Source organism: Epinephelus fuscoguttatus, linkage group LG2 (genome assembly GCF_011397635.1).
Source record: "Epinephelus fuscoguttatus linkage group LG2, E.fuscoguttatus.final_Chr_v1".
In the NCBI taxonomy this organism is placed as follows: Eukaryota; Metazoa; Chordata; class Actinopteri; order Perciformes; family Serranidae; genus Epinephelus; species Epinephelus fuscoguttatus.
This window is the reverse complement of record NC_064753.1, coordinates 16,440,015-16,467,400: the sequence shown is the minus strand read 5'-3', so window position 1 is coordinate 16,467,400 and position 27,386 is coordinate 16,440,015. Positions and strand designations below refer to the sequence as shown.

The following is a 27,386-nucleotide window of genomic DNA, read 5'->3' as shown; positions in this document are numbered from 1 at the left end:
TAAGCGGTTATGAAAATGGATGGATGGAATATTATCTGTGATAAATACCAATAGACTGATCAATTTAATCTGAATTTAACTGGAGTTCTATTAGCTGTAATGTACCAGCAGTGTAAAAAGCAAATCAGAACTAAGCATATAAATATAATCCAAAATGGTAACATAATGGTATGATTTTAGGGAATTATACCGCATTTCATACGCAGGTAAACATCAACCTTATTAAATATACTTTATAGAAGGCTTCTATTAGAGTCAGCTTGGTCAAATAGACCAGTGAACACTATAAAAACATTCAGTAGTTCAGTAAGAGCAACCACATGAAAAAAAATAAATAAATAACATTCTTGCTCATATTTTCTGCCTCACTGGTATACTGTAGGTTCTCCTGTAAAAAAAAACAAAAAAAAAACAAAAACGTGACACTATGCACACAGTAAGTGCTACTGTAATTGCACAGCTTTGTTAGGTGGCACTTATGTAATATTACGGCTCAACAAGTTGGATAAAGTGCATTATAACAAAGTCCCTCAGCTGACAGTCTGTGTTGCTCACATTGATTATAGATTGACCCCAATCAAGGAAGCTGTGAAAGGCGCTAAACTGATTTTAAGCCGAAACTGGTTCCGACCAGGTTAGTTCTGTAGTTACCATGGTGATCTAGCCAGGTTAAAAGAGAGCCACCTCCAAGAATGGAAAACTCTGGCTCCGGCTCATGGTACAGCCCCCAGGAGCATTCTTAGCGTTGTGTGATTAGTTTTTAATAACTGCACACCTTGTCATGGTTTATCCCTAACACATAAACCTCTCTTGGCTTGAACAGCTTGTTTAGGCTACAGAAAAATAAACATTTGTTCTCTGAACTATTTGCTGGCCTGATCATACTGATCATACTCATCTTCTTAGAAAAAGAAAGACACAAAACAGGATCTGAAAGTTGCATGTGGCTGAGATCAGAATTGCTTAAAGTTGAAATCCTTAACATTTCAGTCTGGGCTGACTTGGCAACACCTGTGGTTACCATGGTAACAGCAAGTGCTGTTTAATACTATAGCAAACATTTCATGAGCAGCTACTTCTTCAGAAAAACGACAACATACAAGCTGGCGCATTTGTTTCCAGCACAACCAAACAAACTCATGTTGTCAGTGTGTGAAGTAAGCAAATTTTGATCCAGTGCGGGAATGGCGGACTCCGCCACAAACATATAGAAAGGTATTAACAATAGCCATTCAGTGTGCATATATTGAATGGTTTTTGCAGAAAATACGTAGACCATATAAAGTATTAAAAGATGGTTTTGATTTCATTGAAATCTTAAGGATTATACATTTAAATTAAGCCTCCTTTTTTGCGTGCAGCTAAGCTTTTAAGGTCTGTAGAAAAAGTACAAATGTAACACTGTAATGACAAAAGTCATTCATATACATTGTTCAGTAACACAAATATCTCTCCAAAAAAATCATAAATTAAAACTCTCTTTAAAAACTTGCTTTATGATCTCTGGCATGCCACCTTTACAGCACAACCAACGTCGAGCACTGTGTTTAAGATCCACAATAACATTTTCTTTGCCTCAGTGGGGAAATGTTGAAAAAATAAATAAATAAATAGAGATGTGCTTCCAAAATCATCAAAGAGCTGTTTCAGTATAAAAATCTGGCATACTATAAAAGTGTTCTACCAACATGTGTAGTACTCAGGATAGTCTGCCAAATTGTCAAATACAGGTTTATAATCACACATGAAGAGGTATTTGTGACCTATAAATAAGAAAATGCTGTCTAGAGTTTGTGTTTGACACACAAATATTGATTTCTGAGGGAGAAAAATAACAGCTTTCATTTGTAAAGAACGGGAGAGTCGTGAACATACAGGCAGATATGTACATTAGTGTGTCCCAATATTCTACAAGAATAGAATAAACCTCCTTTGTACTGAAAAATCCATACTTCACAATACAAGTGTCAAATTCATGCGTCTACCCAGACCTGGCAGCGGAGCAGGTGCTGCCTTCTGTCCAGAGGTGGAATGTATTCTGATGAAATTCTGATCATGAGTAGATGGTGATAACCTCCCGACCTCCGCCTCGGACCAGCAGGACTCTTTCCAAGCCTTCAGTCAGCACTTCCAGAAACTCCATATCTGAGGAAGATGTTAAAGAAATAAAACCACCCACACCTTGTTTGTGTACTGCAGCCTAAAATCTTCTACACAGTTATGCAAGAGCCATTTTGTTTGACCACACTGGAAAAGGATACAATTCTCATCTCCGTCTGTGTTTCGAGGTGGTCCGGGCATGTTGAGCAGAACTAATCGAGCATCATGGGACCTGTTGACTATTACCTCGTTTAGCTTCACAGCTGTATGCATCCGCCGCACATTGGACTGGTCCCTGGAGTGCAGAGAGGGGGAGGGACGGAGAGTGAAATAGATTTTACGATTTCAAAGCACGTTCTCACTTTGTTAAACAAACAACAACAAGAAAAGGGGAAATAAGGTGACAGGCTCTGCATTAAAAGGTTAAATGAAAGGTGGCAAAGAAAATGCTAAGATCACTGAACGCCACTCACGGTTTGAGGCTCATGAGCTCTCTGAAGTTCTCAGGTGCATTGTTTCGGTTCCTCCTCTCAGCCTCACACTTCTCCTTTGTCCATGTCATCTGAACCTTCTCCAGAGGAGCTTCCACCACCTCCTCCTCTTCATCTGAGTATAGACTTCCCATACGCACCAAAGAGTGTCTGTCCTTCACCAGCTGGGCCTGCAAGTGCCGTGGGATTATCATGAGGCTGGGTTGTCGATATACTGTATGTAACTAACACAATAACTCATAGCAGCCATCAGAGTTAAGATTGAGCAGGTTGAATTCCCAAATTGCATCCCTACATACAAAACATGACAAACAAAAAGCTTACCTCTCTTTGTCTTTCTGCACTGGAAAGCCTCATTTGCCTCAACATCTGGGACCTCTGCTCCATCATTAAGGTTCGCTCATAAGTGTATGCTGAGATGTCACTGTCATGCTAAAGTACCATTTGAAAAACACTGTTTTAGTGGTTAATCCTTCTGACACATTTGTCTGTTGAAAATGACCATGAAAGTTCAATGATTCATGTTCAAGTCAAGCAATGTTTTTGTTTTCTTTAACACTACAATTTTCTTTGAAACAAACATGTTTGTGGCATCTTGTATGGGCATCTGGTTGCAGTTGTAATTTTTATGACTGTGTGAAATTTGCTCTGAGGTGGTCCTAGACATAAAGAGTCTTATGTAAGTCTTTACTTTTGCTCTAGTGGTTGTGCAACCAGTTGCCCTTTCAGGACTAACAAAGTTGAAAGTTGCGGGATCCTCACCATCTCCACCACCTCCACCTCAGCCTCTATTCTCAGCTGGTAAAGGAACGTGGCCAGATCTTTCTTCATCTGGATACTGTTGTCGTCCATCTGGGCTACAGTGAAGATGCGCATCTGGCATTTCCTCCAAACCTATAATGTAAATATAACCATGTGCTATTTCCACGGTGTAATACAGTGTGCGTTACTGAATGAGACTGTAATTGCTTACAGAAAACATACTTCAAAATAAAAGGGCTTCTAAGGGGAAAGCCTAAAATAACATCAAACTTAAACCAACAAAGACGATTCGGGGCGAGCATATTGGTTTGGAATGATAACAATTTCAGTTTGTTTTTATGAAATTATCCATATATTCCCTATTTTGAACACAATGGTAAAACTGCATTATTTACAACTAAAAGGTATGTGTCATCTCACTTTATGCAGTTTGAGCAGGAAAGGCAGCAGCATTAGCATCCCCCCATCATGGACGATCCACCAAACATCAATGTTGCCATCTGTGAAGCGCTCATGGTTGCTCGGATAGAAGGACACATTTTTGGGCACCATCAGGGCCAGGTGGGCAGCTGTGGTGCAGCGGACTGTGTCTGAGTGGAGATGAAAACATGGAGACATGGTTATTAACTGTACTGTATAAATTAATTTAGTAACAGTTTACATAATTTACAAGCCAGATGGAAACTAACAGAATGTATTTGAACATCCAAATAGTGTATTCATATGAACTTTTCAGTGCTGAAATGGCCTTTTAAGTGTCAAGTTATATGAACAGTGTTTCAGTGAGACTCTTACTGATAAAAGTCTTCCAGGCACGAGGGTCCTCACTCTGTCTCCAGCCGTAAGGCCAGCCCATCACCACAGTGTTGTGCTTCATGCCCCCCAGGCCACAAGACTGAATCAGATGGACAATACCCTCCCGCACCTTAGATGCCACCACGACCTGGCAGAAACCCTTGACTCGCTCAATCTCCATCATATTCTTAATGGCCTGGCAGAAAAAAAAGTGGGCAAACAGAACTTTAGTCCATGATCACTATAAGGAGTGAGAAGATAAGCCACATTTAAACAGTTATAATCCATAAATGCATAATGCCTTAAAAGCAAATGAAAAAGAAAAAAAATTAAAAAGTTTGTATGTCTGCAAGGATTATAATGCATGCCTTCAACTGACATAAAAATGGATGAATATAAGCTTAGCACTGAGTGACTCAAGGATGTGTGATTAATTTCTCCAGTTGTTGTCACACCAAAAATGAACAAACTTTGTTTCACTTGTTTAATTTTTTACCAAACACATCACATTATGAAAAATGTTCCTGCACCAGCCCCTTATTTTATCTGAAATGGCTCATTGGCACCATATTGTAGTGACAACAACAAGCTGTTTCCAGCCATGCCCCTTAATTAAAGTGACAAATGCTTCAAAAACAGTTGCTGAGGAAGAAATGTCACAAAAATTGAAAATTCATATCGGAGCATGTTTTTGCTTCACTGTGCTTTTCAAATTACAAAAGGTGGACATTTGTAACAATTAGTTGCAACGCAGTCAGCAGCAGAGTACAATGGAGAATTGTATGGAGCATGTGCAGCATACATACACCCCTTTCTAGTATTTACCTGCTCAGCTGCCTGCATTTCCCCATAGCTGTCAAGGAAGTTGCCCTGGATGATGGAGCCCACGATGGTCAGACCCTTTCCTGCCTTCAGCTGTGAAGCAAAGGTGAGCAGTCGGGGATATTTTACATGGAGGTCCTCGTCCAGTTTCAACAGTACAAGCAGCTGAGGTCTGTAGTGCACAGAGTTAAAGACAGTCAATATCAGACAAAGGCCTGGGTCAAAGCTGGTCTTTACACTCGCTATTGTCACAGAGGGGTTTAAAAAATGTTATTTACACTGGATGCAGTTGAATAGAAAACACAGACATAAGCTAATGCTATCTGTTAAAACAAGATCATCAGGAAAAGGATGGTAGAGATTGCTAATTGGATTTTGACAAAATTGGACATTTTAAGTACCAGTGTCAAGCTGGTATTTTGCGATTTGCATGTCGAAACCATAGACTGTATAAATATTGGACGTAGCTTCCATGACGTCACCCATTGGTTTGTGGACTGCCGTTTTCAAGCCTCAAGTTCATCATACCCATCTTGTGTTTTTTGGAGCCAGAAGTGACCATATTTGGACGAAAGGTTGGAGGATCGAGAGGTGGATTTGACTGATAGGCTGTAGTGACACCTCACAGGTAGCCTGTCACTCAGCGGTCCTGCCCTTAATTATGCGTAACTTTGAGCCTTAATAAAATGTGAACGGGTAAGTTATATAAAAAAAATCACCGACTGTATAGCTGTCATAAATGTTGATATTAGATATAGAGACCAAAACTGTTTTTTTTTTTTTTTTGTTCCAGTAAACACATTTATTTCTGCTATAAAGCATTTTAACATGGGGGTTCTGTGGGGATTTACTCTGTTTTGGAGCTAGCCTTAAGCGGCCTTTTAATAAACTGCAGTTTTTGGCACTTCCACATAGGCTTCCTTTTTTGCCACTTGGTCAAAAGACATCAAGATGTCTAGCTTAAAACAGGAATAAATTTGGTTGAAATTTTAAAGTTTGCTTAGACATCTAGGATAAATATAACTGTTGCATCTTTAGCATTTAAAGTTGTGCTCATTTTCAGTTTCGTACCTGTGTTGTGGGTCTCTTCTAGGACATGTTTACATGCTTTTATGGTCAAAAAACACTTAATTGTCCTCATACTGTCTGTGCTGGAAAACCTGTACTCACCCTCTGTCTGAGACGCTCTATTTTACTGCCTGTCTTCCACATCTGTGCTCTCAGCATTTGTGCACCATCATCGCGGCTGGGGGAATGACTGTTGCAGAACTGTAGCAGCATTTTCTATATCTGTAGACTGTTTAACTGGAATTGTATCACTCCAACAGGAAATACAGAGGAACTCATTTGAATTTTTATGGTTAAGTCTGAAACAGTCTGTATGGTTGTGACATCACAATTTCACACAAGTCCTGACGGCTTGTTTAGAGGCACAGTTTCTTGAAAAAGGACGGTGTGCATTGCACATTCTCATACTTTCACAATATTTATATCGAGATTACACCTGCTTCATAATTCAATAAAATAACATGGAAATTTGACTTTTTCAATATTATACTGTTACATTACAGTGAATCAGGTCCTAACTACATGTTGAAATAAAGTTGAGACAGCATTTTTATATGTGACCTAAACATATGAAATATCTCTCACTTGTCTACCAAATTTATCCCAGTTTTAACCTAAATGTCTAAACATTTTTCAACCTCTGAATAATGTAGTCTGTGCTTATCGGACTTGGTATTTGCCAAGATTCCATTTTTCAGAACTGAAACTATCTAACTAAAAACCAGCCATTGTGTCACTGTCACTGTATTCAGAGTGGGTGGCGAAGGAGGAAGTGCAGCATCAGAGTGATTACAGCACAAAGTGATGCATTAACTCACTGGAAATGTGTAGCAAGCATGCTACAAACTAAAGAAATGAAACTCTTCCTCAGGCCACAACTTCTCAAAACTTTTTAAAATACATTCTTGACAGATGGCGCCTTCTCACTGTGTGTCAGTATGGATAACAGCTGGTAGTAAATCTCTCATATGTTGCTTATTTTGTGTGGCATTATCATCATTCTGGAGGGCCATTTTTATAGAAAGTACAGAATCTACTATTTATTACATTTGTCCATCTGGGTGTCACGTGTTTCTGAAATGCCTTTGACAGGATTTTGAAAAAAACCTGCAGCTTCTCTCTGATCCAATTTTTTTTTAAATAAAAATAAAATGTGTTCAGAAGAGTGTCAGTGTGGCATGTTTAATATTGCTTCATTCATAGTAAATGAAAACAGATGTGAAAACTTTTACATCCCAACATGCAATGAGGCTCCTTAAAGATGCATTCACAATGAGTTTCTGTGGAAGTTTTTGGGAGATTCAAGGTATCCCCTGTAGGGGTAGCCGTACCTCCAGTTCTTGGTGTGCGGGGGTCCGACCTCTAGTCTCAACAGGGCGTATCGTGCTGCACTAAGGGACAGTCCTCTTATGCCGTCTCCCCACTCCTTCTCTGCGCTGTTGTTGTTTATGTGTGGAAGAGACAAGACCCAACATGAGGCACACAATTCAAGTGAAGTACTGTTCACCAGTATCCACTACAGATATGCCAAGATCAGATGGAAACACAGAGACACAACCAGCCCCCGCATACCATAAAAGAATGCACTCTACTAGGACTGCAAAACAAAAGTGCACAGGCTAATTAGACTCCAGACATACCCCTGGTACTCAATGTACTTGTAGATCATCCCAGCGATGCCCATGGCCACTATTGCGTAGTACCAGGAGGAGATGAACATTAGAGCCAGACACATACTCATGCCAAGGAAGGACAGAGCCCTGTGGTTGTGACACATAATATGAAGTTATGTTTTTGCATACCAAGAACAGCAACATCATTGTAGTGTCCAGGAGGGTAACTGTAGTGTAAACTACAAGGTGGTCTTGTAAATAAAAATTTGGTGATTTGAACGACTGAGACAGCCACGAATGTCGGGAAGGGAAAAATAAAGTGTAAGAAATATGGTGGATGGGGACAGGGGGAGACCAAGGATCAACAGAAGGAAAATGTGGTCACCAAGGGACACAGGAGGTTTAGGCCTCCCCAGTGCATCACTGTACAATCTACCAATTACAATGTCTATTGTGTGTCTATGACTGAATATGCACTGGAAGAGAATGGATTCAGAACTGAGCTGGATCAAAATTGAACCTGAGTTAACCAGTCCCTTCAAACCTTTGGATGTCCTTATACATGGTTTAAAGACTGTCAGACATGCTGACTCTTTAACTCCAGTGCTGGCTCATTCTAAAGCAGTCAGGCGAGAAGTACACAGGATGTGCAGTGTGTCTCACTTAAGACAGTCACATGCCTCTTTGTGACATAGCCCAGCCATACTTAATAGGAAACAATGTGCTTACTGGAATCAGTGGCTTATAAAAGGGATTCACAAGATAAGTGAACTGTATTTAGATGCAGCTAAAAAAATACAATCTGGAGTATAAAAGGTAATTTTTGAAAGTATTTTCAAATCAGTGGTTGTATCACAAATTCATTCAGGATAAGAACCCAGTATTACTTTTTTTTTTAACTACCTGGTGTAACACACAGGGCAGCTATGTTCTAGAAAATATTTAGTGGGTTACCAAAAGATATTTGTAAAAATCTGGGGATCATTTGGCAGAAGAACCTAGGGTGTGAATTAAGCAATGAGGAATGGGTGACAATACTGTCAAATCAAATTCTGGGAAATATATAAAGGAGGCAAGAGGGAAATTTACTCACTGTTAATTAATAATAGGTTTTACTTCACTTCTTCCAAGCTTTACAGCCCATTTTGGGAAAAAGTTGTGGATCACATAGAGGAGTGCTTGGGTACAATGGTATCTAAATCACCAAAATTATGCCTTATGAGGGACCACACAGAATTGCCAAATGTGACCTTGCTGTGATAAATGTAGGGGTCATGTCAGCTGTTCAAATGATCCTCAAATTCTGAAAGAGTACATCACCTCCAGATTTTTAAAAATGGAAGGAACCTATGTTAGAAATTGTGTCATTAGAACACATGTTAGCTAGGGTCAGCAATGAAGTTGAAAGCTTTAAGAGGTCATGGGCATGCTTAAATGGGCATGCTAAAATGGTGGATCTACCTGTACTCACCAGTGGTAATATTTGAACCTTGGCCTCCAGTTGGGTGTGCGTAAAAGAGTCTGAACTGCACAGGCTAAGTTCACGAAAAGATAGCACATCAAGAAGAACCTGTTGAATAAAGACAGTATCATTTTCAGTTCATTTGAAGTGGATAATATATCATCAGTGGCGTAGTGCAGTTGGCCTTAACCAAACAGGGAAATCAAGAAATTCATGTATAGCATGTATGACAGAAATTAATGTGTGATGTGTGTGCAATATGTATTTGGCTTAAGTCATATTTATGCTCACATGGAAAGGATAGGAGCCACCATATCCAGTGAGGCAATAAGGATGCCCAGCTCAGCTATGAGACCAGTCAGTAGTAGGGCCCATGTTGGCTCTCCGTTGGTCTTTCCATGACCAAACACCTAAAACAAAAAATTCAAAACCTTTACACATAACAGTGCAAATCACTTCTTGTCTGGTACTGCGACATATTCAAATAAGCTTGCAAGTCAAATGTTAGCAAACATTTCCAGCTCAACATACTGAATGTGATTTAGAGGTTACTTCTGAATATTCAAATGATCAAGCTTATAAATAATGACAAACAGACAATGACTGTATGTCAGCTAGGTCTGTAGCATCCATTTCTGTTGCTTGCAGTGATGGCATTTTGTCAGAGAATGTTAACTGATTACACAATGTGTCATTAACAGTGTGTACTGTCCCACCCTGAGGAAAGGAATGATGTTGTCCTTGGCAATAGCCTGCAGAAGTCGGGGAGCCCCAGTGAGGGACTGCAGGCCCGCCCCGACTGTAGAGAAGAAGGAACCAATGACAATAACCCATGGAGACGGCCAGGAGAGCGTTCCCACCACCAAGTTTTTTCGAACAGCGTCCCCAAACCTGTGAGCACATGCCAACTGAACATGACTTGACTTTTATGTTAAAGTTATCTTTTTTCCCTGTTGTCAAATTTAACTTAACAAACAGTGTTTTAACATACTAACTTAAATAGGACAAAAATGAACTCACTTGTCCCTCAGGACTACTCCTTCGATACATGACCCAAACAGTACCACAGAACTTAAATCTGAATACAACAGGTCAAGGAGCTTGAGATGACACAGACATGAATATAAAATCTTTTAAATCCTGTTTGACGGAGTAGGATTGTTAGTTTTGTTGTGTGTAATCTCCAAAATAAGGATACAAACAAGTGAAGTAGTGGTTATGGCTAAGATAGTTCCCACAGGAATGGACTTCTGAGCATCACGAAGATCACCAGATCTGTTGGAGCCTGCCATGATACCTTCAAGAAAGAACAGACAGCTGATAGACACAGGGGACATGTAAAAGCTGTTTAATAATGCCCCCTACTGGCTGGATTGGAGGGAGGTTTAAAACTTTTCTATTTTGTTGCATCTGCAAAGCATGGTGTACTTGTTCTGTAAGACAACATAACAGAGAGCTTAAGCTTTCTGGTTTATAACATTGTTATACCTGTGGCAGATGGGAAGAAGATCCCCACCAAAAGTGTGAATGATGTAGCGATATCTGCTGACACATACATGCCAAAGTTCTCCATGGCACTGTGGGCATCCCCAGATGGTAGCCCCGCTTTCTCTAAGATCTCCCCTTTCTGTTGGTAGTCGCCCCACATGTTTTCTGTAACAACAGATAGCAGACATTCAAATCATTGATAACAAACTAAGACTGTGTCTTTCTATCAGACCTGTGTGCAATTCATGATGACGCAGGACATTCAAAATATAGTGTTATAATATTCTGATTGAAAACCTACTGATTCTAAAATGTCTGTAAAATTATGGCATAGTGTTTAGAATGCAAACTGTCCTTGAATGGGTACACTTACACTGTATTCTACCTCCTAATCAGTATGTCTATGTTAATGATCTATATACTTGGAACAGTAACTTAATCACAAATTTTCATGGTGTACCCTTTAATCCCCGGTCAACTAATGATAAATTTACCCCGAATAATCCCACTGCCCAGTCCAGGGATGCCCTGTATCTCCGTCACATTGTTTTGGAGGAAGTAGTCATCACACTGAGCGCTGCTCATGTTCCCCGGCAGACAAAATCTTTCCCACAGCTGACTGGGCACTGTGACGTTGCCCTTTGTCACAGTCTTAGCACACACATCGAAGCGATCTCTCACCAAAGTCCTGTTTCCCAGCATGCAGATCCTACAGCGATAACATGGACACAAATAAAATAATCATTATGTTAGTCGTCATTATTTCCACCATCATCATCATAGTCCTGGTCCTCATCATATACACCTCATTTACCATAATAACCAGAAGTTAATTCAACTATTAGTAGGTGAATTACAAACTATTCAACTGAAAAATCACACTGCGAGTAATAAGTGGCAGATGGAAGCCAGTATCATAACAATATAATAAAAGTAAAAGATAAACATGTATAATTTTCGATGTGGAATGAACACCACACTAAATTAGGACTCGCTCTCCCATAAAAAAAAAAAACTACTGTATCTATATTAAGGTCCCCATAATTCACACTACTTTCAGTTCAGACACATGTTTATTCTAGCCCTGCACACTTACGGGAATTCTGGGGGATGAGTCATGGATTTGAGTGCCCCAGCATAGATGGATACAATTGAGATAATGACGCAGGCCAGGAAAAGAGAGGCCAGCTTGTTGACATATTTGACTCCGACAAAGACCACCACAGCCATCAGGCTGAGGCAGATAGAGCCGTAGACTCGCATATTGTTCAGCATGGCACTGTCACTCCCCAGGGGGTCTGTGGCATGAAAGATGGCCGCCTGGGGCACCAGATATTTCTGAGGAAGAAAAAAATGACAGCAGGAGCATGTAATGGCGGATAGTGTTTAGGAATCATACAGTGTCTCAGCATACAAATGCAAGTTGGGATATAACCATAGAATAATGTTTTTTGCAAACCTACCAAGAAGATTTCGATGGCCCCCAGTATGTACATGGCAGAAGCAAAGGTGGTGCCCAAGTAGAAGCACAGACCCACAGCTCCTCCAAACTCAGGGCCAAGGGAGCGGGAGATCATGAAGTATGCCCCTCCAGCTACAACAGGAAAACAAAGTGTTACACACAGAAAATTACAGGAAAGCTCACAGTCTGTACGCAGTGAACGTGACAGTAAATTTCTGCTGCCCCCAAGTGGAAGAATATGTAATGGGAATTTTTACTTCTATCTATTCAGGGTAGTAATTATTTGAAAATTGGTTTATGTCCTAAAAATGCCAATTCAGTTCTAACTATTTTTTAAAAGAAATGCTACATAAGTATTCATAGTACTGGTGAAGTATATGTGCTGGATAAATGTACAGTATGAAGAGGGACTTGAAAACAAGGTTTTCAGTATTACCTGGGACAACCCCATTAGTAGCAATGGCACTCATTGATATGGCTGTGAGCATTGTCTGCGGAGGAAATGAGAAAATAAAATTAATATGGAAAAGGACACACACAGCTATCATGGCAATTTGTGGGTGTTATGTTAATATCCAATGATCAAATACATAGGTAAAGGTGAACAAAGCTTCCATCTGAGAGAATATATTCCTTTACATTTAGCATATGTAGCCTGGCTGGAAGTTTATGATGACAGTATTTGTTGTTTAAGAAAGGTAGCGGAAGCATACTTAATAAGAAACACAAGTGAGAGTGATTCTTTGCCTTAAATAATTCCTGCTTCTTATGTAACCACAAGGATTTTATTGACTGGCTTAGCAATAGAAGCTGGCCCACATCGTTAGGTAATAGCGTGTGTGTCTGTGTACAGTACAGTCTGTGTGTGTGCTCATACTAACACACGAGCAGCACATAAGGACAATCAGGAGGGACTGCATGATGCCAGCCATCCCAACGATCCATGTCAGTCGTAGGAAAAGAATGACACCAAAGATGTTCTGCAGGCACGGCAAGTAGACTCCCATCAGAGTGCCCATGTTGGGAGACTAATAGAGAGAAAGAAGAGAATATTGACTGTGACATTTCAGGAAACAAGTGTATTGATCATTTGTATTGATTGATGTACTTTTTAAAGGTCATTCAATCATGTTATCAGCTCTTTGCATGTATCCGGGTCTAACACAGCCCCACAGTCTGACTGCAGAGCGTGCAAAGGCATAAGCAATCAATCAGCAACTCTTAATACAAAACTAAAACTTGGATAGCGAGGCAGGGAGAGAGACAAAGGTGGAGGATAATGTTTCTAGACCTCCAAAGACTGAGTGTATGCATGAGTAAGAAAAAAAAAAACAGTGAGGCATAGTGTTCTTCAGCTGTGCCCACAATGACTGACCTTGGGGGTCTTCCTACGTGAGGCTTCAGCACTCTCCTCCTCCTCATGCTCCTTGGCTCCCTGGCTGATGTTGGTGTAGCTGACCAAGCGGCTGAGCAGAGAGGAAACCTTCGGCCGGATGTCCAGCTCTTCCTGGAGCGATATGGGGTAAAAGTTAAATGACTGAGTTTGGTATAAGGTTATCATCTGAAATATTGGAACGTGGAAATGACGGACCTCAAACAATGCCAAGTTCCTGTCATAGAAGTCATTTTTCTTGCTGGCAGCATCAGCACTGTTGAGAAATGGACTGTCTTCTTTATGATTCCCATGTCCTGTTTGAGAAAGAGATAAAAAAAAAAAGGCTTAAGGTAAACAATGACAACAAAGTTGCTTTTTTGGCAAGCCAACAAATTGAGCTATGGGGCTGAACAAATATTTGTTTCCCTAAGATATTGGGAGCATCCTGGTAACAAATAAACTGCAACATTAAGTCAGTGTGCTTTTCTGATTTCTCTCAAAGTTTGTAATACCTTCAATAATATCTACATCACCCTATCAGTCCAGTGTGCAGGATTTAAGGGCATCTATTGGCAGAAATGATATATAAAAATGTTTTTATTAGTCTATAATCACCTGAAAATAAGAATAGTTGTGTCTTCATCACCTTAGAATGAGCCGTTTATATCTACATATGGAGTGGGTCTCGAATTTGCGAATCATTGGATAGCACTCTGCCTTATTTTGCATCTTATTGGCTAACCCTGACATTCTTACCCTAACCCTAACCAATCCAACCATCAAGGGCAAGGAGTACTAGCCAATCAGAGGCAGAATAGGGTGGGTCATTCCCTCCCTATCCTAGGATTTACAAATTTGCAAGCAGGTCTTCTCCCATAAAGTCCAGTAGCCCAGAATGGACAAACCACATACTGAGTCTTGATAGGGCCATTCACATTTTTGGGTTTTCATGTTTCCACATTGGCCACCTTAGTTCTTGTATGCCTGGTATGCAAATTTGTGAATCCTAGGCTAGCAAAGCAAAGGAATGGCTCACCTTACTCTGCCTCTGATTGGCTTGCCCTGACATTCATAACCTAACCCTAACCCTAGCCCTAATAAATCAAACCAACAAAAGAAACAAGTACTAACTAATCATAGGGAGCGAAGGGCGGGTTATTCCTTTGCTATCCTAGGATTCACAAATTTGGACACATGTATAACTGCAGATACATTCTGTTTGTAGCAATATGAGACCAAACATAGCAATAATCCACTTTACCATTTAGAATGCATGAAGACACAATTCACTTTATAAGTAACTAGATGTAACCCTTTGTCACACTAACCTTAACCACCTCTCTTTTGACCAAATACTTCATAGCTAGCTAGTTGCTAAGTTAGCATTTCTGTTCGAGGTGAAGGGGGCTGATCGTAAGCTAACATGTAGGTAGGGTGGACAAGTCATGTAACTATTGGGCAGGTCACAAAGCTGCTCCCGCTGCAGCTATAGCCACTCATAGGTTGGCACAGAGAAGAAGTTTCAGTCCGGCAACCTCACAGCTAGATTCCACTGAATCGACACACTGGGACTTTTTAAGACAATGCTTATTTACTGTCACAGCCTTAAACATTTTAGAATTACTAAAATGTATAATTTACAGTTTAAAATGCTGTGTCATTTTTAATTTACATTACAGATGACTTAGCTGGACTATGGACAATGGATCTACGATCAAAAAGATTCATATTTGCAGCCATAATGGTTCTTTCATATGTGGTGGTTGGTAAAATAGTGTCATAGGTGGCATTAATTTGTATACTGTTCATATGCAAGATGTCTTTAGAGATGAATAGTCTGATGGATAAAAAACTATAATCAGTCATACAATAAACAGCATCACCAATTCCCATTAAAAATAAAATAAAGTAGTTTGTTAGAAACAAACTATTTGTAATCATTGTAGCTAATAAAAAGTTTCAAAGACTGTGTAATGTGTGGCATAACTGAAATAAAAATAACAGCCCAGCACCATTGCCTTTGCAGTAATTCATGAAAGCAGTAAATAATTTTCTGTTCCACTTTTTTTCCACGGCAGTCCTTTTTCAATTTTCAGTTGGCTTTGAACTGTCACTATTAATTATAATTGAAACATCTTAATAATCTCCACGTCGCAGTAAACTTCAGAAACACAACTCATGCAGTGAAGCTGCAGTGAAAGGCCAAATGCAGGACAGACCGACAAAGCAAAGTCAAGGTGATAAACAGGCTTATAATTAGATTTTACTCTCATTAACTTCTGCTTTTGAAGGAGAGAATCAAGCAGAGATGAGCGCAGTGCCTGGGGCAATTATTGCACGCAAAGTAGCACTGCAAATGTTATCACACACACATTCACTCTCACATGCATGCACACACCTCATTACCTAGAAATTACCTTACTTTGGGTTATTAGAGCATGTAAACTTTAACAGCCGCATTTCAGAACCCAAATTAAACCTGCAACAAAAAGTCTGCCAACTTACCAAGTGGGCATGAAATAGAAAAGTAATACTCTCAACAGTGATGAAAGTATATCAGCTTTGCTGTAAGTGGGCTGGTTGAGCGCCGGTGCTGGTCTTCACTCACCTGTGCTCTGTGTCCCACTGCTGCTGGTATCACTGTGGCTAAGCATAGTTATGAGCTGTATGCAGGCTGCCACTGAGTACTCTGTGCTCTAGCTTGGGGAACAGTCGATTACTATCCAGGACACCCGGTCACCCAGGATGAATACTCATTCAGGGGCCTAATCTCATACATGGTGCACAGTGAGGGGGGTGAGAGGTGGGGAGAGGAGGGTGCTGTGGTAACTCACTGACTAACAAAAACTCACATGCATCACACATGTTACCTCACAGGGATACAGGAGCCTTGAGTTGGGTTGAAGGTATCTCCAAGAAGTCATTTTTACAAGACTGTAGCAAAAAGCAAAACAATAAGCCTCATGCTGGAGGTGATGCATGAATAAGTTTTCTCTTATTTTTGTTTATATCCCCCATTTGCCCTTATTTTGTAAATATCCATTCATTTCTGCGGTTCATTAATATTTTCTTATTTTTGCTCCTCCCTTAGGTAAAAGACAATCTTACAAGTGGTCAAAAGCACTCTTGGCCAAGATAAAAGAAAAACATCTCTTTCACTGTCCACAAATGGTTTGTCCAACCCAAGGAAACACAAGTTTAAATTTCATGAACATAAAAAAATGCATGAACTACAAATTAATGTTTTTTTACTGCACAAACAATGTGAAAATATATAAATGCAGCTAAAATGATAAGTTGCTTGACTACTAAATTATTTGGCAACTCTTTGATAAGACATTTTTCATACAAAAACATTTGATGGTTCCAGCATCAATAGGATTTGCTGCCTTTCCTTTTCATTTTTTTAATCATGTTTGGTTTATTAAAATATTTAAATTTTAATTTGCATTTTGTACTTTTACTTTTAATACTTAAATATATTTTCCTGATTGTACTTACATACTTTTCATCAGGACTTTAACTAGTACTAGAGTGTTTTTACATTATGGTATTAGTACTTCAGTGAAGGATACTTCCTTCACCTTTGCTGCTGATTCTGCATTTACATCATCACATATGTTTTGCCATTGCTGGGCTTTTGGTTTTCCTGTAATGCCAATACTGACATTCACAAATAACATGGATAAGTTGTTTAGGTTTATTTAACAGTACTTTGATTTCACTGCTGCAGAAGTTTGCCTTCTTACAGCCTTTTTGGTGGCATCTCTCCAATTCTGGGGCATGTGCCAGAGTATTTGCACAACACTGGCCCATTATATTGTGCTGAGGGTCGTTACTTAAGCTAATAGGTTACTTATGATCAAGTTGGATTCATCTTTTAGCACACCTGGTTAAGAGCAGATTTTGGTGGTTAAGAACATTTTTGTGCATCTTGACGTCTCTTACTTTTTCTTTTAACAGAAATTTAGGTCCAATAACTTGTATGTGATGGTGAAAGACATGGCATGATATTTCATTTGTTTGTTAAAACAAGGTATGTTTCGAAACGTCTCAAAGATTCAAAAACCAAAAAAGAAAAAGAAAAGACCAAATTTCATTCAGTCTACCATTCCATGGCTCACTGAACAGGCCTACAGGGCACAGAGTACAGGTCAGGGGCCCAACGTGTAAGGGACCCATCCCTCCCTGACCTTCACCTGCAAAATGTCAATTGAAGAGACACATACCAACCATGAAGAGACTCACAGTGACTACAAAGAGATGCTAAGCAGCTACAAAGATATACAAAATGGCCACAAAGAGACACAAAATGACTACAAAGAGATGCAAAGCAACTACAAAGAGACTCAAAATGACCACAGAACAACCACAGACACAAAGCAACTAGAAAGAGACACAATTACCACAAAGAGAAACAAAACCAGAGAGAGATGCACAAGAGATGCAAAATAACAACAAGAAAACAACTAGGAAGTCTGTGTGTCCTGCTCCTATGTAAAAGAGGTGTTGGGGCCTTCTGAATGTCTGTGCCCAGGGGCCCATTGTCTCATAATCCGTCCCTGTTCCAATCCCTAACAATTACAGAGCTGTTTTTGAGACACCAGGGAAGAGTTAAGAGAAAAAAAAAACAAAGCAACACTGTCCTCTAGTGTCATCTTGCTGTAAGTGGCATGGGATAAAACAGTGTTTAAAACAGCAATTAGGGCAGACTACTGCAGTTAAGATACAGGCAAGAATTAACTTAAAAGACCTCTGGCATTTTTTGAGCAACGCAGATGGATGTTGCTCCACATATAGCTACAGAGTGAGATATGTTTGAATGTTTTCCCAACTGTTACTCAATCAGTGCTCCAAACACAGTGTTCTACGTGACCTTCCTAATGCTGTATGAAGCCTAAAATAGTTCAGCTTCTGACTCATTCCTTTTGTTGGATCAGCAAACTAAAAGTATTTTTAACAACAGGGCTGAGGGTTCAGTGGGGGTCTCTCGTTAATAACTTCACATTAAATGCCAAATTAAAAAGATTAAAGATTAACTGGTTTGTTATGAAGGCACACAAGAGTCATGCTGTGCACACAGAACAGCGCAGAGGTTTTACAGCAACATGCACTGACATGTCACCTGTGCCCCCACCATAACAGCTAACCACCACTGCCAGGAGATCAAAGCGTGTCTGTGATGTAGGACTGACGCATTAGCAGAAAGGTGGATCAAAGTAGAGAAGTTAAACAAGGGTGTACATGACTTTTACTTTCCACTGACTAACTATCTGCAGACAAGCTACTGAAGCCTCTTTCTACTCTTTGTTCATTGAAAGGCCTCTCAGCAAAAAGTTGTTGGGGTGCATTGGATATTATACCTATGTCAGGACCAAATTAAAGACAACTATATATTAAAAAGAAAAAACACACATTGTATTCATTAGCCAAGATAAGAAGTACTGTTTGAGCCTTATAACTGCCACATGACTGGCAGCAGCTCTTATGTGTAGGCTTCAAAGACAACAAATAAGCTGCCATGTTTTTGGCGACCGCCTTTCAATTTTAGTTTCAGTCCAACAACAGATGCTTTGACAGACTGCCTTTGTGTCAGGTGTGTCTGCGTATAATTTGCTGTGTGTTTACAACTGCAGCAATTCCCACAGAAGATGCTACGTTGTCAGGTCCTTTCAAAGTGCAAAGCATGTGACATTTAAACAGAAACGTCTCGGGGGCAAATCTACCAAGACAAAATCAATATGATTTATGATTTGTTCTAAGTCCAACAAACAACTTACAGAGAGGGGCTCCTTAAAAAGGGCTTTTCTCCAAACAGGACATTAGTTGACTTTATCTAGACTACACAGTGCACTTAGGTGGGATACATGTAGCAGTGGAGTTTCTACAGTAATCTTTAAAATGGACATTTCCAAAACCACTAATGTTGGAAACAGAAAGAAACTGCACTTTTTTAAAGCCGCTTAGTCATGGAAAACAATATCCCTGTCCATTAGCTTCTTAGGGTTTGAAAAAGCCTCTTTGCTAAACTTCCTCTTTAATAAACACTTAAGACTTAGCACTGAAAGGCAGAGAAGTAATGCAGCTTAGCTAACTCTACTCTGTGCAGTTAGTTGGCAAGAGAGTTGATTGTGTGTTTGGAGGGTGTATATGTTTATGTAAGAGTGTGTATATAAGAGAGAGTGAAACAGACTATACTGTTTGTGCATATCCTTTGCTCTTCCCTCTTCATGTTTTACTCCTCCTGCTATTTTACAATGTGCGCCCTTACTGTATAGCTAGACGTGATTATGACACTGGGCTGGGCAAACATGATACAACTGCTGCATGGCAGTAGCTCAAATGGTTAAAGGGTAAACTTGTTTTCCAATGTATTCAGTTCATTCTTTATGTTTCTCGGCCTGTATGATCCTCCAAACACGCCCTTACAGCTGTCTGCACTGTACCAGCTTTACTTTTTCCAACAGACTACGTGAGGCAAAAATAGTGAATGAGCAACCAATCTTAAGACTGACTTAAAACTTATTTTGAGTATTGCTATATGTGGAAACTAGTCCAGCAACCTAATCTGGAACCTCATTTCCAATACTCATAAACAGGAGATGTGGCGGTCCAAAAATCCAACAAAGGCAAAGTCCAGTTTGGGTCATTGTGTGTACAGTACAGAGCTAACCCTGCTAGCTAACACTGTGTAAGTTATAGTATAGTGCAGTGATTCCAAACTGGTGGGTCACAGTCCAAAAGTGGGTCACAGGCCCATTCTGAATAGACTGCAAGTGACTTGCAAATGTGTCAAGTTTGTAAAAAAAAAACAAACAAACACACACTATATTTTTAAGTACAGTGAATTTTTGAAGTGCAGTTTTCTGTTGTAGAGTGAGTGACTAACCGACAGCTACTTGACAGAGACAGCAAACTAGCTCAACGACATGGCCAAACGCAAGTATGACGCTGCATGTATTAATCTGTGGGACCTCGAACTAATGACCAAGGAGAAATGTGGACCCGTGGCTGCACCAGTGGGGAACCGCTGGTATAGCGCGCCCCTGTGGTGGCAGGATATGGCATTGTTCGGAATGGTTTTGTCACAATAACTGGGGCATGCCAAGTGCACCTTTTCTAACACTTTGGGGCAAGTGGAGGGCAAGCCAGTGCAATACAATATTCGAATATGTTCATGAAAATGTCCCAGCTTAATAATGACGTAAAATAATTCCAGTAACATCTGTATGTTATTATGCAGCAGATATGTTGAAAGTTTTTACATTTTAACGCTGTGGTTAATGTAAGGTTATTTTTAGGTACGAAAGCCACTTGGTTATCGTTAAGAAATGTTATAACTTAAAATACACGACTTTGGAACTGCAATTGCTGCTGGAAATACAGCAATTTCTCACCAAAAAAACAACTGGTTTTGTTTTCTCCTGATCGTAAACAGTGGTCTGCAGCTTGGCACCCGTCTCAACCAGGTGTCATGCCATCCACCATCTCCTCTATCTCCCAATGAATTTCAGCCCATATACATGTAATCAGAACTACATCACTTTGGAAACGTTAGAAACGCAGCACATGTACAATACAATGTGTATGAAACGTATAAATGTAACATATCTGGCAACATTTTCTTCTGGCAACTGAGCTGACTGGCAGCTTCCATAACTTCCCACAGAGCACTGTAAAATCCAATACAAGTAAAATGATCCAAGTCTTTTCTAAATGTAGTTATATAATGTATTGTCAGGTATGCATATAGTTGCCCTAATCCCCCTTAAAATCTTATAGACCTAAAGCATGAATTTCAGCATGTACTGTGATGTTGGTCATGAAAATATGGTGGGACGGCATATTTCCAAATATGTATTGCCAGGCAATCCGGTTTAAAAAAATGTCAATTATTGTCCTTTGCAAAATTGCTTTTAGCTTAATAAAAAGTAATTTTTTGCAATGTACCTTTTTTCTCCCCAGTCGCCTGCGGCAAGAAACAATGTAATTCTGCTGTGGCAGTAGGCCAATGTTAGCTGTAATGGCTGTGTTTCATGCAGAGCAGCATCTGAACAGAGCGTTGGAATGCTAACCTGCTGAGCCATACGGCAAAACACATTAGCTTTGATGTGTGCTAATGATGAGAAAAGGACGGCAGCTCAGCCTGATTACCTCAGGGGGTAAAGGTGGGCGGGAAGATGTGCATTGTACACCAGAATTTCAAAAAGACACAAATTAACTAAATGGGGAAGTCAATGGGTGTAGTTCTAATGACTAAGCAAATACAAAGTGTGGTCTGTACAAGAGAATTGTTCACTGCAGTGTTGTCACAAAATGGTTTCATACCCTTAATGAAGTTGCACCTGTACTTTTGCTGAAATTGTCACTATATCCTAGTAGTACATTAAACTAATCTGTGAAAAATCAGGTTCCCCTGGCTCCTGATTGTGCTCATAATGGCATCTGCAAGAATTCACTGTGCCTGAATAACAAAAAATAAATGAATAAAAAAAAATCACAGCCTGGAGAAGTCTCTTATGTATGTCAATCACTGCTTTTGCACACGCTGTGCTGCCAACAACAGTGTACACAGCAAAGACAAGTAAGCAGAAAAAGACCAGTGATGAAAAGCAAGCTAAAAAGTAAGAGTTAAACCAAGCTCCAGATAAAAGAGTAAACACTGGAGTGGTGGATTCTTGCAAATGCCGTAAGGAGCACTTGAAGGAGCCAGAGGAACCTGTTTTTTTTCCACAGGTTATTTGTCTCCTGGACTCACACCATACACACAAACCGGCCAAATTTGAAATTCCAGAATTTGCGTGCAATTACAAGAGCAACATTTTCACACTTAATGCTCTTATCTTATGGATGTAAAGTGTAAGAGAAACTTGACTGGTGCACGGAGGCATACAACTGCGGGGTGGTAATTCCAGTTTTTCTCTATTTTGAATAAAACTGTTCACGTCTGCAAGAATATGGAGGTTTAACACACATTCTCCCCCCACAGAAGATCTAAACAGCATGGTTTCAAGGTGGGCACCCAAGATCAGTGTCACCATTTCAATATCTGACCAAATGTCTCCCCTTCTGTTCCTGAAATATGACATTAAGTAAGGGCCAGAGAAGCATTTTGTGCATAATATTATGATGTCACAGTGAAGTTGACCTTTGACCTTTTGGATATACAATGTCATTCATTTATCATTATATCCTATGAGACATTTGTGTTAAGTTTTGTTATTAACAGTGTAAGAACTCTTGAGTTATGGCCAAAAACATGTTTAGTGAGGTCACAGTGACCTTGACCTTTAACCTTTGACCACCAAATACTAATCAGTTTATCAACTTAGTCCAAGTGGATGTCTGTGTCAAATTTGAAGAAATCCCCTTCAGGCATTTGTGAGATACCGCGTTGACGAGAATGAGACAGATGCAAGGTCACAGTGACCATGACCTTTGACCACAAAAATCAGATCAATACAGTCGCTGACTCCAAGGGGAGATTTGTGCCAAATTTGAAAAAACTTCCCTCAAGGCGTTCTTGAGATATCACGTTCATGAGAACATTCACATTCATCATACACCCAAGAAAACCACAGTAAAAAAATCATTAATGCGTGGACGGTTTAACTATGTATCTCTTCATGGGTGGTTCTATATTTGTTTCTTTCTGTTCTCTGTTTAGTGTCAAATGTGAGGCAGTGAAGCAGGGCAGACTCAAGACACACTGAATGCTTTCAATTGCTAGGAGGTCCTCGGAAAGAACTGGAGGTATACTCTGGAAAGAACAACATGCGAGCTGCTCTGTTTGCCCTGTTGTCACTTTGATGTGAATGAGCAGATGGAACAAAGATGGCAGATGATCGGATGGCAAGATAGTTGCATCATAGGAAATGATGCGTGACAAATTTTTAATTAAAGCACGATCGTCTTTATCATCTGTGATGATCTAGACGTATTAAAGAGACAAACTTAGAGAGAGTTGTTAAGGGCTGTGCACAATGTGTGTGTGTGTGTGTGTGTGTGTGTGTGTGTGTGTGTGTGTGTGTGTGTGTGTGTGTGTGTGTGTGTGTGTGTGTGTGTGTGTGTGAATATGTCCTAACTCTGTCATCAGCTTCGCATTTCTGCTCCACCACAGTCTACTTATCTCTCAAGGGCTATCTAAAGCAGCATGCCAGACAGCGTGACAGGAATGGCCATCCCGGTGTCCTGAATTAGAGAGGTAACCAACAAACAGCATTATCCAAATCATCAACTCATTACACTTTCTCAGCACCTGTTTAGTTTTAGGCCAATACAAACAAAAGACATATTTGCACTACATGCTTTTATTATTTACCCAGACAAACCAGATTTTTTTCCTAATCTCATTATCTTAATCTCTACGTGCTATGCCAAAGGATACTTAGACAGTAGTTAAGGAGAGACTGTGGTGTCTCTTGCTCATTTTTCCTCCTAGATTTCAGATGGTATTATTCATTTTAAACTATGGCACACGTTGTGTTGTTATAATGAACAGATCATGTATCAGACAAAACAGACAGCAGATGAAAAAGCAAACACTACAATGTTGCTACTCGCCACACATTTCTGCAAATGCCCCGTCCTTTCAGTTGTTTCCATCTAAAGCGAAACTAAAAAGCCCTCATCGCAGCAGGATTTGATCGTTAGTTACTTAATGACTTTTACAAACAAGAAAATTAACAAGATTTTATCCAGCTAGTACAATATGGTGTCAAGTTTCCTGTGGACAAGTCCTTTTAAAAACTGACAACAAGCAGTAATTGCAGCAATAAGAAACTAAGATGAGTGACTCTCTGCAACAAACTTTGCCCCCTGAAACTGGAAGACTCACTCAGGAGTACAGCAGTTTTACAATGACGGCAGTGTTGGTCCTGCCCAGGACTGAACAGTGCTGAGTTCACAGGCTGGAACAGACTCTGCACTGTGTCACTTCCTCCATGCTGCACACGTCACACTGTAGCTGAGACACACAACATGTACCATACCCGAGCCCACCACTCCCATGATGAAATCAGCCAGTCACTTCTGGGTGGCAAATTCTGTCCCACCCAACTGTTTACTACATTAACACAGTATGTCATAACTTAAAAAACATAAAACTCAAGTTGGAAAAATATTAAGTGCATGTCTAAAATTAGTAAGTATGCCAAACATGATCCAAACTAAAAACATAATTCTTTCTGAATATATGCTCAAAAATAAGTGTGTTATAATGCTTAAAAAACTCTTCTAAAAACCCCTGTAGACATGCTACAAAATGCAGTCAACTGCATTGACTTGAGGAGCTGTTACAGTTTAGTTCCCACATGTTTTGAAACTTAAGGCCAACATACTGCGTGCCCTTTGCTCCCTCTCTTCATATATCACAGCCTCACTTCCTTCTTCTTCTCCTCCTTCTCAACATGTCTACAATATAGTCATCCCTACAGCTACCCACTAAGTTAAATAGTTGTCGCTGTTGTTCTCAGGCTTCAGGAAGCTCCACATGGGTGAGCTGGAGAGAATTATGACAGCTGGAAGGCAAGGGAGGCAGCGACGAGCTTGTGCGAAACTCTGAGGGGTTATTTCAGGACATCTGCTTTTCCCTCTATCATCAAAACCCTTTGCTGGGCATAGTACAGAATTCTCCTTTGAGAGCAATCAAACCACTACTTTTTAACACTTTAATCACTGTTGTCTTAGGAGTTTGTTGACTTGCATTTCTGCTGTTCAAGAATGCCATTTGGCTCTCAAGGGCAACTTCCATGCATTCCAGAAATACACGAGCAACATGTGCTTTGATTCCTTCGTTATGCTTCAGTTATCAGTCTGCTTGAGATCATCTCATCTGCATGGCTAGTTTTCTTGCAAATTCACACAAATGCACTCACACATTTCATCATACACACACACTAGCTGTTCAGTCACTGGAGGCTCATTACCACATAGATGAGTCTTCAGCCTTGAGCTCTGATTCTCTCCAGTGTTATTGGGAGTTCACAGTTAAGCATGACGTAATTATATAGAGGCAATGTAAATAGGAGGCCGGCCAGTTTGTGGGTTTGTGCCCAGTCCGGCTTTCTGGGTGCTTGGTAACGCGTGGGTGCTCCACTGGAGGGCCGCACCCATGTGTGTCTTTTATTAAAAAACACTGCTCCCCTAGTTGATTCACTCTCTCAGCCCACACAAATCAGCGCTGCTCTCACATAATCCTACCCAGCGGCTACAAACTCCTTACTCCTCTCCTTCCCTGTGTCCTCCCTTTCTCTTCTGTCTGGCACTGCCCCCCCCCCCTCACCCACCCTCCTTTCCATGTTGATACAGTGGAGAAACAAGTGAGTGACAGTGAGAGACAAGCTGCGACACAGAAGTGAGGAGGGAGAAATCTGCTCCTGTGTTGTTGAGCAGCCAGTCTCTGTGAAAGGAAATCCTCCCCTGGCACAAAGAGAGCTCCATCTTTTGTGCAAGGAAGCACTTGAGGCCTTTTTTTCTTGTTGCGGCAGTACCAGCCCCTCCTCACACAATCCCACCCCCGTTGTGTCTGTCCCGCACGGTTCTCACCCCTTTCATTGTTTTCCCTTTGTTACTCATATGTCCCTGAATTTATTTAAAAGAAGCTTCCACAGGCAGGAAGAAAATACTCTGAAATGTTAAAAGTAGTGTTTCTACAACTTAACCCAAAGTGAGCTGTCAAAAACAGACCTGTCTGCTGTAGGAAAACTGCTTTCTGGCCCTGGAGAATTGCCATGGTAACCATACAACCAGCTGTTAACAGGGCTCTCAGGACAAAGCAAAGCCTTTCCATGCTGTGCTGGGTCCTACTCACAAGTTATCACTTTTAAGACATATCTAACAACTTCAAAACTTCCAAACAAGTCATGTTGTTTCAAGCTGAGGAACAAAGAGCTGAGGAAAAGTTAGTTTGTTGAGACTTACCATCAGAGCTGACAGTATCTTGATGATCAGGGTAGTCCTGTCCAGTGTCCCTGTAATCCACCCAGTTAATCCCCTCTAAACTGTCATAGCTGGACTGAGCTTGATCCTTCACTGGTACGACTGTGAAGTGAGGCATGTTTTCATCACTATCCTCTGCGTCTCAAGCTCAGCAACTCAACATAGCAGGCTAGCTGTTAGCCAGCCTCAGCTCAACTCCCACTAATGGCAACTACATTCCACTACACTGCGCTCACTTCCTCTAGAGGCTATTATCATACACCCCGCCCACAGGCCAGCCTCTCCTGGGCTTTTAATGTGAACAGAAAGGGTATGGGGGTTTCAGTGACGTATTTGGAAAGACAATGACAACCCCCCCCCCCCCCCCCTCCCCTCCAGGGAGAAGGAGTGACCCATTAGCCACAGCTCTGATTGAAGAGTTTGCGTAGTCATCCCTGAGTCATGTAGAGTGAGAGGGTGAGAGTGTAGGGTGACCCCTCTCTGCAGTCTGTGTCATAATGACAGCCAACAGAGTGAACCTTGTCCATTCAAGGTTCAGACAGACAGTCCTCTGTGTACGCAGGCCTTTCCCAAAACACACAGACAGCAACGTGGCAGTTTGGAAAATAATCAAACTGAATCAGTGAAGTGGAAGCTCAGGCTGGAAAAGAGGGGGAAGGTGGAGGATAGACAAAGAGATAGTCTGTCAAAACGAGAGGAAACAGTGAATGATCCTAGCCTGTCAACTGTTCAAACAGCTGAACAGCTGAATGTCATTTTAACCTTTGACCCTATGGTCAATCTGAGTGTGAAATGTAGCTCTTTGACCAGTATTTATTCAATCATCCATTATATGACAATATGCAAATGTCTGATGTGTTAAAAATTGAGACAGTCTGATGCTGTTGAAGCTATGAGGAAAGCCTCAGCAGTGAATTACAGTGATGTCACTAACAGACGGTAAAGTTTGCCCTCCTCTTTCCAAGAATAGTAGCTCCTCAAACCATAAAAGCAGCAGATCAAAGACTAG

The 27,386-nt window shown here is 40.5% G+C and overlaps 1 protein-coding gene across 1 annotated transcript; it reads right to left on the bottom strand.

Annotated features, from left to right (window-relative positions):
* Window positions 1–121: 121 nt before the first annotated feature.
* On the bottom strand, window positions 122–26,588 carry slc12a4 (solute carrier family 12 member 4). Its single transcript, XM_049565961.1, has 24 exons — window positions 26,360–26,588; window positions 13,655–13,752; window positions 13,439–13,570; window positions 12,945–13,091; window positions 12,500–12,554; window positions 12,065–12,195; window positions 11,698–11,939; window positions 11,096–11,310; window positions 10,602–10,766; window positions 10,312–10,410; window positions 10,134–10,191; window positions 9,830–10,004; window positions 9,405–9,523; window positions 9,123–9,221; window positions 7,679–7,798; window positions 7,370–7,474; window positions 4,974–5,142; window positions 4,149–4,344; window positions 3,774–3,943; window positions 3,354–3,485; window positions 2,916–3,023; window positions 2,574–2,761; window positions 2,262–2,395; window positions 122–2,145 (listed from the first exon to the last, which is right to left on the bottom strand). The coding sequence occupies exons 1-24, from the start codon at window positions 26,493–26,495 to the stop codon at window positions 2,054–2,056; spliced, it is 3,285 nt and encodes a 1,094-aa protein (XP_049421918.1). The 5' UTR covers window positions 26,496–26,588; the 3' UTR covers window positions 122–2,053.
* Window positions 26,589–27,386: the final 798 nt, after the last annotated feature.